The sequence below is a fragment of the Poromitra crassiceps genome (assembly GCF_964638095.1).
Source record: "Poromitra crassiceps genome assembly, chromosome: 3".
Lineage (NCBI taxonomy): Eukaryota > Metazoa > Chordata > Actinopteri > Beryciformes > Melamphaidae > Poromitra > Poromitra crassiceps.
The window spans coordinates 18,247,127-18,263,596 of NC_139625.1; the positions used below are offsets into that span (position 1 = coordinate 18,247,127).

The 16,470-nt window shown below is 44.8% G+C and overlaps 1 protein-coding gene across 1 annotated transcript in view; it reads left to right on the plus strand.

The window, feature by feature from the left end:
- The window catches only part of LOC310772939 (E3 ubiquitin-protein ligase Midline-1-like), a gene marked incomplete at its 3' end in the record, with an annotated part of 71,604 nt that overhangs the window by 18,762 nt on the left and 36,372 nt on the right, over positions 1-16,470 (plus strand). Inside the window, exons 2-3 of the mRNA XM_083632892.1 lie at positions 708-1,155; positions 1,533-1,866. Of these exons, the coding sequence (XP_083489018.1) occupies positions 782-1,155; positions 1,533-1,866 (708 nt within the window). The 5' untranslated portion in view covers positions 708-781. The remainder of the gene's footprint in view (positions 1-707; positions 1,156-1,532; positions 1,867-16,470) is intronic.

Below are 16,470 nucleotides of genomic sequence, written 5' to 3' on the forward strand. Positions count from 1 at the left end.
GATACGAGCAAAGAAGCCGTCCCACACACATTGCCCCCCCCCCTCCACAACCACCACCTTATGCCCCTCGCCCACATTTATTTTAAGAGAGAGAGGGAGGGAGGGAGGGAGGCATGAATTATATCTGTGCATTGTTGAATCAATTGTGGTGTGATTGTGCGAGGAGCTTCTACCTCTCTGAGTAGCACTTCTTCTCTGGCACAAAAGTGACAACAGTTTGAATCAATTCACCTTACACTATTGTAGAGTTGCCTTTTTTATCTGCTTTTTTGAACATTCGCTGCAAAAAAAAATCATCCATTTTAACAGGCTGTTTAAGCTGACTGCTATCTGCTGTTAGCTGCAGAGACATTCGGCAGAAGCAAAGGTTTCACAGGCAGAATGTTATCACTTTTAAAGATCTACATTTCCGACTTTAACTGAACATTTGAAGTATTCTGCTTGTCTGGTTATTTTCAGTTATCGATTTCCCCTCATTTTCAGTTTTCACACGGACATAAAAGAAAAATCCAGTGCTTCATGCTCATTCTTAGTTCGCTGTGTACTTCTCCATAGTCTGCTCTTTGGAGATACTGTATCAACCCTCCCCAGTAACTGGTGAGAAGTAGGCTGTTTCACTCCATTTAATCGCACATCCTTGTGGTTTCTTTCTCCTCTTCTCACTCTCTCTTCCTCTCTCTCTCGTTGTGTCTGTCTGCGGCCTGTAGACGGCTGAGTGGCTCTCCTGGATTTCGCTGACGCCGCGCCCGCTCCCGGTCCCGCCCGGCCTCCTCTGAGCAGCATGGACACACTGGAGTCGGAGCTGACCTGCCCAATCTGCCTGGAGCTGTTCGAAGACCCACTGCTGCTCCCCTGCGCTCACAGCCTCTGCTTCGGCTGTGCCCACCGCATCCTCGTCTCCCACTGCGCCACCAACGAGTCCGTCCAGAGCATCGGCGCCTTCCAGTGCCCCACCTGTCGCTATGTCATCTCCCTGAGCCCTCAGCGCGGACTCGACGGACTCAAGAGAAACGTGACCCTGCAGAACATCATCGACCGCGTGCAGCGCGCCTCGTCTTCGGCCGGGCTGCCGCTAGCGCTGCCCGCGCCCCACAGCGGGCCCAACTCCCCCGGCGAGGAAGGGAACAACCGGCTGGCCCTGGTATGGGCAATATAGTGATATTATATTAACATTGTGATTGTGATATGAGACTAGATATCGTCTTAGATTTTGCAGATTGTAATATTGTGATATGGCATAAGTGTTGTAATTTTCGGAACTTACCAGACTGTTCTAGCTGTTCTAACTGAACATTTAGCCCATTGTACAAAATACCAAGATATGTATCGCTATTCAGCCTAAAAATACAGAGATGTGATTTTTGGTCCATATCACCCAGCCCTAGTTGTACTGTTCAGTAACTTGCAAAATAAAAAAAAGAATCAGAATAAGATTGTGAATCGGGATCCTGCATAAAATAAATTGTGATATGATATTTTTGCCATATCGCCCACTCCTAGGCCCTGGTCCCCGTCAGCGCCGCCATGTCCAGCCCGGGGACGCCCCCGGAGCCAGTGCAGTGCCAGTTCTGCGAGCAGGACCCCCCGCAGGAGGCGGTGAAGACGTGCGTGACGTGCGAGGTGTCGTACTGCGAGGAGTGCCTCCGCGCCACGCACCCCAACAAGAAGCCCTTCAGCGGGCACCGGCTCATCGAGCCCACGCCCGACTCCTACCTGCGGGGGCTGCAGTGCCTGGAGCATGAGGAGGAGAGGGTGAACATGTACTGCGTCACCGACGATCAGCTCATCTGCTCGCTGTGCAAGCTGGTCGGCAGGCACAGGGACCACCAGGTGGCAGCGCTGAGCGACCGCTACGAGAAGCTCAGGGTAAGATGAGAGGTTGCATTTTGTATTTTCTTTTGAGAATGTGTTGTGTTTGCTTTGATTACGGAGTGATTTGGGATTTGTTGAACGCTGTGAATATTGTGTGCACTTGTAAATGGGCAGTGGTGGCCTAATAGTTACAGAAGCAAGCTTGTGACCGGAACGTCATTGGTTCAATACCCTGGACCCGCAGGGTAAATCTGGGTGGGGAAAGTGAAAAGGCAGCACTTGCCCCTCCCTCATTACCACCCCTGAGGTGCCCTTGAGCAAGGCCCTTAACCCCAACACTCCCGTGGAGCTGCTCAGTGGTCAGCAGATGAGGCTGTGGTTGTGCTAGTCAGCCAGTCAGGTGTGAATGTGTGTGTGTGAGCAGAGCCCACTTGAAAAAGAGATGGAAATCTCAATGTGATGTGAACATATACATCAGTTAAAAACTCTCCTATTGCTATTTTGAGAGAAGGGTCTTGATTCATTCCAATAAGGTCTGATAGACCAAGCTTACGGTTTGACTCAGCTCTTTATCTTACATACTGTATATAGTGGTATAAAAGTAAGGTTTGATGGGGCAAACCCCAGTGGATCAACTGGTAGAAGACATATCATAGCCTAAGCCCCGTCTTCATGTCTCTCTGCATTGCAATAGTCAAATAAGTCCAAGCAGGAAAAAAAAAAAAAAGTTTAATTTTATTCCAGCTTGGAGCATGCCATTTTCTATTGCCCATATTGAGGTATCTAACTCGATTATCAAGTGAGATTTTATCACCCCATGCTGATTCATTATCTCTGCAGAATAATTAAGCAATTAGCATAATCACCACAGCATCCTATAGTGTGCCTGCACTGCCTGGAGGGTGTTCAGAGGCGTGCACGCTGTGTGAATATGGGAACTGTCATTAGTGACGGGGCACAGTGTCTTCGATGAGGTGGCAGGTTAACGAGTGCCAATTGCCTGCTGGGCCTAGGTGTGGTTAATTGAGCGCGGCTGTTGGAATGTACTTGTAATGCCCATAGGAGTAGTTCATCTGTGTGTGTGTGTGTGTGTGTGTGTGTGTGTGCTGTGTGTGTGTGTGTGTGTGTGTGCGTGTGCGTGCGTGCGTGCGTGTGTGTGCGTCTCTCATATGTCACACTTGAGAGGGAGGATTTGACTGAAAACAGGTTAAGATTCAGACCAAATTAATCAATCCAACAAAACACTTTACGAGTCCATGGTGATTATCCAGCACATTAGTTAGACATTATGAGCTTTTCTTGCAGAACAATGAGCTGCAAAATATGCCAAACTTTACTAAGGATTCATTTAACCAGGGACATTTTGCTTTTGCAGCAATACCTCGCTGCAAACTCATTCGAATAGTGTTGATTCACTCACTTATTTGCCTGACTAAATGTCCTGGAGTGAAATTGCACAGCACGTCTCCTGAGAGAGAACTGTTCTCTACTCTTATGAAACACTCAAGTCGAGCAGTTTCTAAGATGTCCTCAGAGAGGCAGCTCGCCTCAAGTGACATAATGAAAGACGTGGAAGAAACAGAAATCGCCACAAGTTGAGATGGTTCCAAGAAGAAGAGGCGTGGCGAACTGATGCCTATCCCTCACTTGAGATTAGAGTTACTCTGTATGGAAATATAGCAGTTATAAACAGTTCTCAAGAAAGGCTTTCTAGTGTCAGTGTCTGCTCCAGGGTGTGTGTGTGTGTGTGTGTGTGTGTGTGTGTGTGTGTGTGTGTGTGTGTGTGTGTGTGTGTGTGTGTGTGTTTTAAATTTGACATTGAGTGCTTCACTCTCCCTCTCTAATTAAAGGATGGCTTTACAGATTATCAACCCACTTTGTATCATATATAATCTCTGTAATATATAAGCACATGTGCAGTGTTTACCTCCTCTCTGTTTACCTCATGGAGAAAAATCCTCCCTTTCTCTGCCTGCAGAAACTCCGCCCCCCACCAGCTGCAAGTCATTAAGGCTCTCCATGCGATTCTCCATGCATCTGCGCAATAAAATAAACAGATTCCATGTCTCGAGCAGAACTTCCGTAGTGCCGTTGTGACGTAAAACACATCACAATGGAGCGTTTTGCCAGAGGAGGAAATGGGAGCTCTCCATGTGGAAAACAGAGAGAAGATAAACACTGTCCATAGAGACACTGCGGAGCGCGTCATCATTCAGAAACCACGCCCAAAACTGGGGGAAACACAAACTCCCGTCCAATCCTGGCGTTCTCCTATATATGTGCATGGTTGCTTGTTGCACAAAAATATTGTATATACGGAAGATGAACACTCCAACTTACTTCCTTGACAGCTAGATCCACATTTTTCTTCTCGCCAATTCTCAATGGCTTCCTTGTTTTGCTCGGGAGTGCAAAAAAACTTTAATTGGTGATGTTTTACATTTGTGGTCTGCGCAACCCACCACACAACAGCTTTTAGCTATGTTTAATTCAAGGAAAATGAGGCTGGTGTGTGGAAATTAACAGAGCTTTTCCCCCGTGATGGGCGTGGCCTATTTCATGCAGTGTCTCTATATGAGTTAGGCTACAGATAACAAAATGCCACTGGCAAAAAGAATAAGCCAATGCCAGGGGAAAAACGGGCACAAGCAATTACAAAGTAGACTATCCACCTTATTTTTGAATGCCCCACTGTAAAAAATAATTGTGGGTACAAGGTCCGGTTTAACGTGACTTATTCTTGCAGCTTGCCATTTCCTTTATTATACTCGGCTGCAGACCCGAATTATAAACCGGAAGCTGGAGTCCGTTATAAAAGTTATAAATATAGTCACGTTAAACAACTAACAAACGCTGGGGGTCCGTATGGAAACAGTGTTACTCGAAATGGTTAAAAGTTAAATCAATTTGGTCATTCAGTGGCGTTTTACTGCCATGTAAAGTAACTATTACGCTAGTCGCTACCATTCGCCACAGTAGCCGACTACCCACAATGCATTACGTTATCTCAGCACCCGAACGACACGGCTGTAGAGCAGAATGGCTCTGCTGTAAAATCCTCAGACGTTTTTTTTGTCAAGTTAAAACAGTGTAAAAATTAGACTGGAAGCGGGTGGGAAGAAGCACCCATCAGGCATCATGGCAGCTAGAAATAAGGTGGATACAAAAATGCAAAGCCTGCAAATGGGCTAACAGCTAATAGAAGTAGCTGCAGCTTCAGTGCACATACAAAGAAAATGCTGGTGCTGGCTGTCAAGTGGCCAAAGGACCATCACACAAAGAGCTAACCAAAAACAGCATTAAAGTTAATTAAAAATAGCAAAAAGCTAAAAGAGCTAATGCAAACAGGCTATAGGAAAACTACGTTTCAAACAACCAGAGTTTAGCGGGAGCATGGAGGGTGGCAGGCCAGTGTTAAGCATACAAAGCGCTCTGCTAACACTGACCCACAGGGCCATCTTGGAACACTGGAGCATTATGTAGGCTAGGGCATGCAGGTCTGAAGCAGCCAATCAGCAGCGACGACTCAGCCAATTGGCGTTGATTGTCAACCAGCTCCAGGTGAGGGGTCCTCACCTCAATCATTGCAGCAGAGTGGCGTGTCTGGGACAGAGATAGTGAGGCGGGAAAAGAAAGAGAAATAGAGCCACACACAAAGAAAAAGGCCAGGCTTTGACAGAGGCCGTAACACCCCCTCCCATAAGAACAACTGCAAATAGAAGGTTACAATAAGCATCAGCCAAAAGTATAATACTATAAATATAAAGTAGGCTGAGGAAGCTATAGTCTATAACTCTCCCCAGATCAGCAGAGGGGGTGGAGCGACGATCAGGACAGCAGGGGGAACTGCCCAAGTACAATAGAGAGCCGCAGTAACGAGTCCGGAAATCATCGATGCTAACAGCCTGGTTCTTCACAGTTTTCGCCTGGGAGTTTTGAATGGGTTTTTGGCGCGATGCTTCTAATAATCTCTCTGGGCAACGCTGGCTTAATCAAACGCGAACCAGTGTTTAGTAATATCATCTTCACACATGAGGACCACTTTTACGAGTTTTGAAGCTTTTACGTGCCGTTAAAAGGACGGCTAGCTAGCAAACGGCTAAATGAGACTACACTTTTGAGTCGATGGGGATATATACGTCAATAACGTCACCACCTCAAAGGACGAACACGGAAATTCTCTTTTCCTCACCTGGTTCAGCCCATTCAGCCCGGGGTAATCAGTGCACACATCAACAACAGTCCAGGTTGAGTGCTGACATGACGTGGAAGCCTATGCGACAGTGTGTAGTTCTGGATTAGCTTAGCTCGAGCATTTTACTTCTAGGGCTCGCATTTACGCTACAAAACTCATGAAAGTGGTCCTCATGTGTGAAGATTATCCGACGGAACTCTGGTTCGCGTTTGATTAATCTTGCGTTGCCCAGAGACCGTATTTGAAGCATCGCGGCAAAAACCCATTCAAAAATCCAATAGACAGAAACAGTGAAGAACCAGGAAGTTCGGGACTTCCGCATTCTGCCTACAAAAATCCGTCATCCCTGCGGCTCTCTTTTGGGCAGAAAAAAGGCAGAAAATCTGAAAAAAAACTTGCTAATAAAGAAGGCCTCTTATACTATACAGTAGTATTCAAGACTCCTTGAGGGTCTGAGCTTGTAGCGCTGGTCCAAGACGGCTAGGGAGAGTCACTGGCTCAGCCCCTTCCCAGCTGGCAGTCATAAACAGGTACTAACAGCGCCGGACCCAGATTGAGCCACAAAAAACAAGCGGCCCGCTCAGCTCTCAGCCCAGTTCCCAGAGCCTCTGACAGCAGCTGCACTTCAGAACAGGTGCAGTTAATTAGTCCTTCAGTCACACACAATACAGTGGCAGCCACGCAGAATCACCACTCCCAGCCGGAGCCCAGCTGGCATACTGAAGAACTGAACTTTGTTACACCATACGAGACATTGCTTTAGACTACGCGACTAAAGCTGGAATTATACCTCCCGCATGAAAATGAGAGACACGGAATCCTGACGAGGAAACGTGTGGAGCTTTTATACTCTGTGCGGGTTTCTGCTCACGGAAGTGAGCGGGAGTCTTGAAAACTCCACTTTGTCCACCCAGCCACGTCCGCATAGTTCGGCGATCCTCAAAGTCCGGACTCCGGTCCGCATCCGGACCGAGACACCTTCCTATCCGGACCGAGCCCTATAACCTACAAATCATTGATAACTTACATTTTCACGGAGCGTTTCTATTTTAACCGGCACATGCTTTTATAGTATTTACGGTACTACTGGTTTATCTGCCAGGAAGCTCACAGACCAATGCACGCGCTGTAAATCATCACACGTGATGCTACTCGGCCAATCAAATAAGCAAATCGTTTCTCTCTTTTGCTTCGAGTGGTGCTGCGAGGCACACGGACGGAGGGGAGGCGACGCAAGGCGAGAGATACTGAGATAATAATTTCACATGGTGTGCTCAAAAGAAACCACTCTTACATGTCCATTCATTGTTCTTACGGGCAGATTAAAAACCAGTATGTCTCGTGTGAAGTGCGGTGCGATCCTGACCGGTCTATGGAAGCGCCACACATGAGCAAACACACATACACACACCAGGGCACACTCACTGCCCAACGCAACAGCATGCGAGGTTGATCGACAGACAGACAGACAGACAGACAGACAGACAGACAGACAGATAGATAGATAGATAGATAGATAGATAGATAGATAGATAGATAGATAGATAGATAGATAGATAGGGAGCTCACTTCTCTCAAGAGAAAAGGTTGTTTGTTGGCTGAGAGTGTTAAATGTGAAATGGAGTGAAGAAAAGGGGAAACTTATTTCTCTTAAATTTAAGCACTTCATTTTAAGATGCACATTTTTCCAAAGCACTCTGTTGTATGTTATTTTTAAATGCATTATTTTACTTGAAATGAGAAAAGAGAATTTATTTATTATAGTAGGCTAGTTATGTATAATTAATCCAGTTAAATATGAAAACTGTAAATAAGCATTGTTGATGTTTATTTTGATTTAACAGTCAGTTGTTGACTACATACAGACATTGTACCATTAGGCTACTTCAATCATTGAGTTCAATGGCACTGAATCATAGCGCAAGCTACGTTACAATGTTCCGGACCTTTGCTTGAGGAAATTTTCTCTAACTGGACCTCTTTGAATTTTAATTGAGTGCCCCTGGCATAGTTGGACAATTTGGGGTGTGCACGGCCAGGCGAAAACTGTCCGCACGGGAGCCTTGCGGAGGGGCGTGTCTGCTGAATTTACGTCACTTTTCCGCACGGGCACTCGCGGTCCTCGCCGATGCGGGAAGCATAATTCCAGCTTAAGGAAGGACATCTATACGGTTTATTAAGAGGTTGAACTGGTTTAAGTTATATTAAGGTAAAGTTGTAATCTCGAATAATTCGTTCTCTTTGGCGACACCTTTGACAATTAGCGGTGATTGCAGGTGAGATCCAAGCATATCATCTGTGTCACCACAGACACCCAGTTCAGAAGAGGCTTCCATCAATTCACAAATTTCACAGCAGCCATTTTGTGTCTAAAAGGCAGGGTATTATTATTCGTTTGGTTGCACCTGTGTTTACCCTGCCTTTTATGGCTGCTGGGAAAAAGTCCCAGATAAACTCATTCACCATTGTGTTAACTCAATTGGTGATAGATAGTGAGTGACTTAACAGACATTTATTTAGAGGAATTTCTTTGAGTTGATCAATTTAAATTTGTTTGATCTTTGTTTAATCTGGATGGGCCGTGTCACGGTCGGGGACCTGTCACGGATCAGCCGGCAATTCTAGGTGGCTGCATCTATAACGCTGCCTACCAGTGAAAGGCAGTGCTCTCCACCTTTAACTAGAATCAAGTGTTATTATTATTAGTTTATATGAGATTACAAAAAAAAATCCATCAACACCTCAAAAGATTACAATGCTGAGTTAGTTTGGCAACATCATAGAATGAAATAATAATCCCCATTATTTCAGTTTTATCTGATATATTAACCCATTGATACCTGATGCAGCATTTGTGTGTGTATCCCTTTAAGACAGCGAACCGTGTCGCGGTTCGCTGTCTTAAAGGGATACACACACAAATGAGGGATTTACATGCAAATGCTGCATCAGGTATCAATGGGTTAATTAAAGTAGACCATCCGATGAGCCGGCAAGTATCCAGCACGAGCCACTCACTGCACAGCCTTCTTTACCCCCTGCCATTTCACGCAACGTCTCATGGCTTTGAACAATTCCATAGACGACATGGAGCATCGCTGACTTCATTCTCTCACTGCCTGAACCAGTTCATTGATGCCAGATCAGCATTTTTCTGACTGACACACTTATTACAGAAATCACTTCTGGAAATGAAATGCTGAGCAGCATAATGGACCGAGACAACTCTGGAGGGTTTGCAAATTACTTTACATTTTTGCTTGTCCCACAGTACCATCCCATTTAGTATGGGCAATATGTGCTGGAGGAGGTGAGTCCCTGGGCTGTGAGAGATGTTCAGTCACGACATCACATACTCCGTCCGACCATCGACCAAACCCCTTGGGAATATTAACATAGGTAGAGACAGGGCTGTCTGAAATGAAAATAATCAATCTAACTAAAGTAAATGCATGCAAAGATATTCTGTACAACTCTGATTTATGATCGTTCATGTCTTGACTTTATTCCTTGTGGTAATAAAGAATGTGCAATATATGGATTGTGTAAACTCCTTAATTGACAGATTCTACAGCCAATCTTTTATAGCCGTGTCTCTGTCACTAATGAATATCAAGAAGACCTAGCCATTCTGCAATAGAGTAGCGCAGGGATGATGTTATGTAGTCGGAAGGCGGAAGTCCCGGACTTCCCGGATCTTACGGGGAAAAGTCAATGGGGTTTTAGAATGGGGATTTCATAAGGTCTGTGGTTAACAAAAGTGTATGGAAGTGGAAATTTGGGTTCAGCAGGATAATCTTCACAAACTTTGATGCCTTTTGAAGCATTTTCTAATAATCGCGTTTGAAAAAAACGCATTTACGTTTCAAAAGTCATAAAAGTTTGTGTAAACTTGTGTTAACCAGAGACCTTATTTTATGCATTTAAGTGAAATCCCCATTCTAAAACCCCATTGACTTTTCCCCTGTAAGATCCAGGAAGTCCGGGACTTCCGCCTTCCGCCTACAAAAATACGTCATCCCTGCGGTACTCTATGCTTGCTCTAAATCCGTCTTTAAACGCAGGATTAACGTTATGATAAAGAATGGGAAGTTTAACACACATGAACCACATGTGTGAGATCTATTGGGATTCTACTTGCTTCTTCTTGAGCATTATTCTCCATTTGCAAATTGTTTCTGAAATGGTTTCATCTTCCAAACACAATATGCTAGTCTTATTAGGGGTGTCAAAAATAATCGATTATAAGATGCATCGCGATGCGGACCTGCACGATTCTCCATCGATTCACAAATGTAAAAAATTGATTATTAAAAAAAAATATATATATATATATAATCAATTAAAATATAATGGAAGTACATGCAGTTGTTTATTTTAATTATGGATCATAATACAATGCAATTCTAAATGCACTTTTATTTTAAAAGTAGCCACACAGTGAGAAAAAAGAAAGTGAGAAAAAAAATCATGTATTCGGGAAAAAAAGTGATGCATCGATTTAAGATGCATCGAGATGCATCGATAATCGGTATCGAATCGAATCGTAGCCCTCTGAATCGTAATCGAATCGAATCGTGAGGCCAGTGAAGATTCACAGCTCTAAGTCTTATAGTGTCTTCTGTCAGCAGAGTTGATGTGTGATATGTTAGGCTTGGTGTCTTCTGTGTCAGCAGAGTTGATGTGTGATATGCTAGGCTTGGTGTCTTCTGTCAGCAGAGTTGATGTGTGATATGCTAGGCTTAGTGTCTTCTGTCAGCAGAGTTGATGTGTGATATGCTAGGCTTGGTGTCTTCTGTGTCAGCAGAGTTGATGTGTGATATATGCTAGGCTTGGTGTCTTCTGTCAGCAGAGTTGATGTGTGATATGCTAGGCTTAGTGTCTTCTGTCAGCAGAGTTGATGTGTGATATGCTAGGCTTGGTGTCTTCTCTCAGCAGAGTTGATGTGTGATATGCTAGGCTTAGTGTCTTCTGTCAGCAGAGTTGATGTGTGATATGTTAGGCTTGGTGTCTTCTGTCAGCAGAGTTGATGTGTGATATGCTAGGCTTAGTGTCTTCTGTGTCAGCAGAGTTGATGTGTGATATGCTAGGCTTAGTGTCTTCTGTCAGCAGAGTTGATGTGTGATATGCTAGGCTTGGTGTCTTCTGTGTCAGCAGAGTTGATGTGTGATATGTTAGGCTTAGTGTCTTCTGTCAGCAGAGTTGATGTGTGATATGCTAGGCTTAGTGTCTTCTGTCAGCAGAGTTGATGTGTGATATGCTAGGCTTAGTGTCTTCTGTCAGCAGAGTTGATGAGTGTTGCTAGGCTTAGTGTCTTCTCTCAGCAGAGTTGATGTGTGATATGTTAGGCTTGGTGTCTTCTCTCAGCAGAGTTGATGCGTGATATGCTAGGCTTAGTGTCTTCTGTCAGCAGAGTTGATGCGTGATATGCTAGGCTTGGTGTCTTCTGTGTCAGCAGAGTTGATGTGTGATATGCTAGGCTTAGTGTCTTCTGTGTCAGCAGAGTTGATGTGTGATATGCTAGGCTTGGTGTCTTCTGTGTCAGCAGAGTTGATGTGTGATATGCTAGGCTTGGTGTCTTCTGTGTCAGCAGAGTTGATGTGTGATATGCTAGGCTTAGTGTCTTCTCTCAGCAGAGTTGATGTGTGATATGCTAGGCTTAGTGTCTTCTGTCAGCAGAGTTGATGCGTGATATGCTAGGCTTGGTGTCTTCTGTGTCAGCAGAGTTGATGTGTGATATGCTAGGCTTAGTGTCTTCTCTCAGCAGAGTTGATGCGTGATATGCTAGGCTTAGTGTCTTCTGTCAGCAGAGTTGATGCGTGATATGCTAGGCTTAGTGTCTTCTGTGTCAGCAGAGTTGATGCGTGTTGCTAGGCTTAGTGTCTTCTGTCAGCAGAGTTGATGTGTGATATGCTAGGCTTGGTGTCTTCTCTCAGCAGAGTTGATGTGTGATATGCTAGGCTTAGTGTCTTCTGTCAGCAGAGTTGATGTGTGATATGTTAGGCTTGGTGTCTTCTGTCAGCAGAGTTGATGTGTGATATGCTAGGCTTAGTGTCTTCTGTGTCAGCAGAGTTGATGTGTGATATGCTAGGCTTAGTGTCTTCTGTCAGCAGAGTTGATGTGTGATATGCTAGGCTTGGTGTCTTCTGTCAGCAGAGTTGATGTGTGATATGCTAGGCTTAGTGTCTTCTGTCAGCAGAGTTGATGAGTGTTGCTAGGCTTAGTGTCTTCTCTCAGCAGAGTTGATGTGTGATATGTTAGGCTTGGTGTCTTCTCTCAGCAGAGTTGATGCGTGATATGCTAGGCTTAGTGTCTTCTGTCAGCAGAGTTGATGCGTGATATGCTAGGCTTGGTGTCTTCTGTGTCAGCAGAGTTGATGTGTGATATGCTAGGCTTGGTGTCTTCTGTGTCAGCAGAGTTGATGTGTGATATGCTAGGCTTAGTGTCTTCTCTCAGCAGAGTTGATGTGTGATATGCTAGGCTTAGTGTCTTCTGTCAGCAGAGTTGATGCGTGATATGCTAGGCTTGGTGTCTTCTGTGTCAGCAGAGTTGATGTGTGATATGCTAGGCTTAGTGTCTTCTCTCAGCAGAGTTGATGCGTGATATGCTAGGCTTAGTGTCTTCTGTCAGCAGAGTTGATGCGTGATATGCTAGGCTTAGTGTCTTCTGTGTCAGCAGAGTTGATGCGTGTTGCTAGGCTTAGTGTCTTCTGTCAGCAGAGTTGATGCGTGATATGCTAGGCTTAGTGTCTTCTGTCAGCAGAGTTGATGCGTGATATGCTAGGCTTAGTGTCTTCTGTCAGCAGAGTTGATGTGTGATATGCTAGGCTTAGTGTCTTCTGTGTCAGCAGAGTTGATGCGTGTTGCTAGGCTTAGTGTCTTCTGTCAGCAGAGTTGATGCGTGATATGCTAGGCTTAGTGTCTTCTGTGTCAGCAGAGTTGATGCGTGTTGCTAGGCTTAGTGTCTTCTGTCAGCAGAGTTGATGTGTGATATGCTAGGCTTAGTGTCTTCTGTCAGCAGAGTTGATGCGTGATATGCTAGGCTTAGTGTCTTCTGTCAGCAGAGTTGATGTGTGATATGCTAGGCTTGGTGTCTTCTGTGTCAGCAGAGTTGATGTGTGATATGCTAGGCTTAGTGTCTTCTGTCAGCAGAGTTGATGCGTGTTGCTAGGCTTAGTGTCTTCTGTGTCAGCAGAGTTGATGTGTGATATGCTAGGCTTAGTGTCTTCTGTCAACAGAGTTGATGCGTGTTGCTAGGCTTAGTGTCTTCTGTGTCAGCAGAGTTGATGTGTGATATGCTAGGCTTGGTGTCTTCTGTGTCAGCAGAGTTGATGTGTGATATGCTAGGCTTGGTGTCTTCTGTGTCAGCAGAGTTGATGTGTGATATGCTAGGCTTAGTGTCTTCTGTCAGCAGAGTTGATGTGTGATATGCTAGGCTTAGTGTCTTCTGTCAGCAGAGTTGATGTGTGATATGCTAGGCTTAGTGTCTTCTGTCAGCAGAGTTGATGTGTGATATGCTAGGCTTAGTGTCTTCTGTCAGCAGAGTTGATGCGTGATATGCTAGGCTTGGTGTCTTCTGTCAGCAGAGTTGATGTGTGATATGCTAGGCTTAGTGTCTTCTGTCAGCAGAGTTGATGTGTGTTGCTAGGCTTAGTGTCTTCTGTCAGCAGAGTTGATGTGTGATATGCTAGGCTTAGTGTCTTCTGTCAGCAGAGTTGATGCGTGTTGCTAGGCTTAGTGTCTTCTGTGTCAGCAGAGTTGATGTGTGATATGCTAGGCTTAGTGTCTTCTGTCAGCAGAGTTGATGTGTGATATGCTAGGCTTAGTGTCTTCTGTCAGCAGAGTTGATGTGTGATATGTTAGGCTTGGTGTCTTCTGTGTCAGCAGAGTTGATGTGTGATATGCTAGGCTTAGTGTCTTCTGTCAGCAGAGTTGATGTGTGATATGCTAGGCTTAGTGTCTTCTGTCAGCAGAGTTGATGTGTGATATGCTAGGCTTAGTGTCTTCTGTCAGCAGAGTTGATGTGTGATATGTTAGGCTTGGTGTCTTCTGTGTCAGCAGAGTTGATGTGTGATATGCTAGGCTTAGTGTCTTCTGTCAGCAGAGTTGATGTGTGATATGCTAGGCTTAGTGTCTTCTCTCAGCAGAGTTGATGTGTGATATGCTAGGCTTAGTGTCTTCTGTGTCAGCAGAGTTGATGTGTGATATGCTAGGCTTGGTGTCTTCTGTGTCAGCAGAGTCGATGTGTGATATGCTAGGCTTGGTGTCTTCTGTGTCAGCAGAGTTGATGTGTGATATGCTAGGCTTGGTGTCTTCTGTCAGCAGAGTTGATGCGTGATATGCTAGGCTTAGTGTCTTCTGTCAGCAGAGTCGATGCGTGTATCCATGCAGTTTCATCTTGCGTGTTTCAGCAAATACGAGCACAGAATAATTAGCGGGACAAGTACAGGTCAGTGCCTCCTCTAATTATCATGCTTCTCTCTGATCTCACATGCTCGCATGGCCCGACATATTGGCCCAATAAGCAGACCATAAATAGCCTCTCAGATGCATTATAATGAGCGTGATGTGTCACACTGGGAATTCGTGTTTGTTTCCTCTCCACCGGGTGTGCTCATCAGGGACGCGGGCTTGTTTATACCTATTATGATGACAATACACATGTGCGGTACATGTGTATTCTCATCCCCCGAGAAATATGTAGAAGTCATTTCGACATAAACGGTTGCATGAGAGGGTACAAATGCACAAGCACAGCAGCAAAAAGCATGCGAGTTAAAACCCTTGTAACCCGTTAAGATGACTTGAGCTTGAATCCGTTGCCTGGGGGAGTATGTGTAGTTAAAAGGCTTCTACTGGTGCTTAGCACGACTTTGTAGTGTTGAATGCTGAACATCAGAATGAGCAGCATATGGGAGCTGTTTGGAGAGCGTTATAGGGTTTTGGAGGGTTTTTGATTTAAATAAGCCGCTCTGATTTTGGTTATTGAGAGCTTTAATGGGTTCATGTCCAATAGAGAAGATTACTATTACCATTATGAAGAGTGCAAAATGCTGTACGCATTTAGGAGGAATATGCATACATTTTGGAGAAAAAACTCATTGATGGGAGTTCAAGATCGTTCCGCATCTATAAAACACAAAGGATCTAGTCTGTTAAAAAGTATTGGACTTAATGACTGCAATTTGTTCAATGAAATAAATGGTTTGTGTACTCCACATACTGTAATTAGATCAACTGAACATAGGGTAGACATTTGACATAAGCTACTTGGTGAGGACATTGGGAGCAGATGGAGAAACAGAGCGGGTCTTTGAGTGTGTGCATGCACATACACACATATGCAAAAGTACACGCGCGCACGCACACTTGCGCGCACACACAAACACACACACACACACACACACACACACACGCAGAGGCCAAGTTAGAGGGGATTTGACCTGCTGTCAGCCCCCTCCAAACCCTCACGCCAGCCAGCTGGCACATGCCGTGACTATGATACAGCCCACAGGTTAAGACTGCTGACCCCGAGCTGACCCCCAAACACTAAGAGCATTTCCCAGAGCAGCAGTATTAACGCGGAGGGCATCCTCTGATCCCAAAGTGCATTTCAAGCTGCAAAATATGCCATGTTTTGACAATAACATAACAAATATACATTGGCTGCGTTCCGATCTGCTAGTAGTTCCCCTTCGAAGTGGACTGCACAGGGTATTCAGCCATGTTAAGTAATATGGCTCAATACCCTGTGCAGTCCACTTCACAGGGAACTACTAGCCGATCGGAACGCAGCCATTGTCAGGGTCTGTCTCTTGGAGCACGCCTGAATCCTCTTGTTTGCCTGAAATTGTGTTGAGGATCAGGGTGTTTTGGGGCCAGTGGTGAGCTGAGTTGTGGCTGTCCAGGTGAGGTTAGTGGCCAGTGGCCACAGTGCAGGGAAGCCACAGGACCTTGAGGGAAACCCCATAATGGAGTATACTTGTAGAATAGAATAGCGCAGTACTTATAAATGAACCAATTACACTACTAACGCGCATGTTAACAAGCAACTTATTAACAGTTAATGTGTGTTCTATAATTTAATGGGTTACAGAGACAATCCTATAATGTCACTGTGAGACTGCATCAAAGACAAACTAGACAGCTCTGAACAGCTCTGCTGAACCGAGTCGAGCCTTTGAAAACATTAAAGAAAATATAGTTATTCCCCTGACATCTTAACTCATGACAGAAACGGGGCACAAGATAAAATTAGGTCACGATCTAAGCTAATTAAGCAAAGATGGACTTGAACTTGGACTTGGACTTGAGTCGCACTTAAGTTACACATACAGTGACTTGAGACTTGACTTGAGACTTGTCCTCAAAGACTTGAGACTTGACTTTAAACTTGAGATTTGGGACTCGTTAACAATCTTCATTTTGTGTGTGGATTAACATCAAGGAAAGGTCTACTAATAA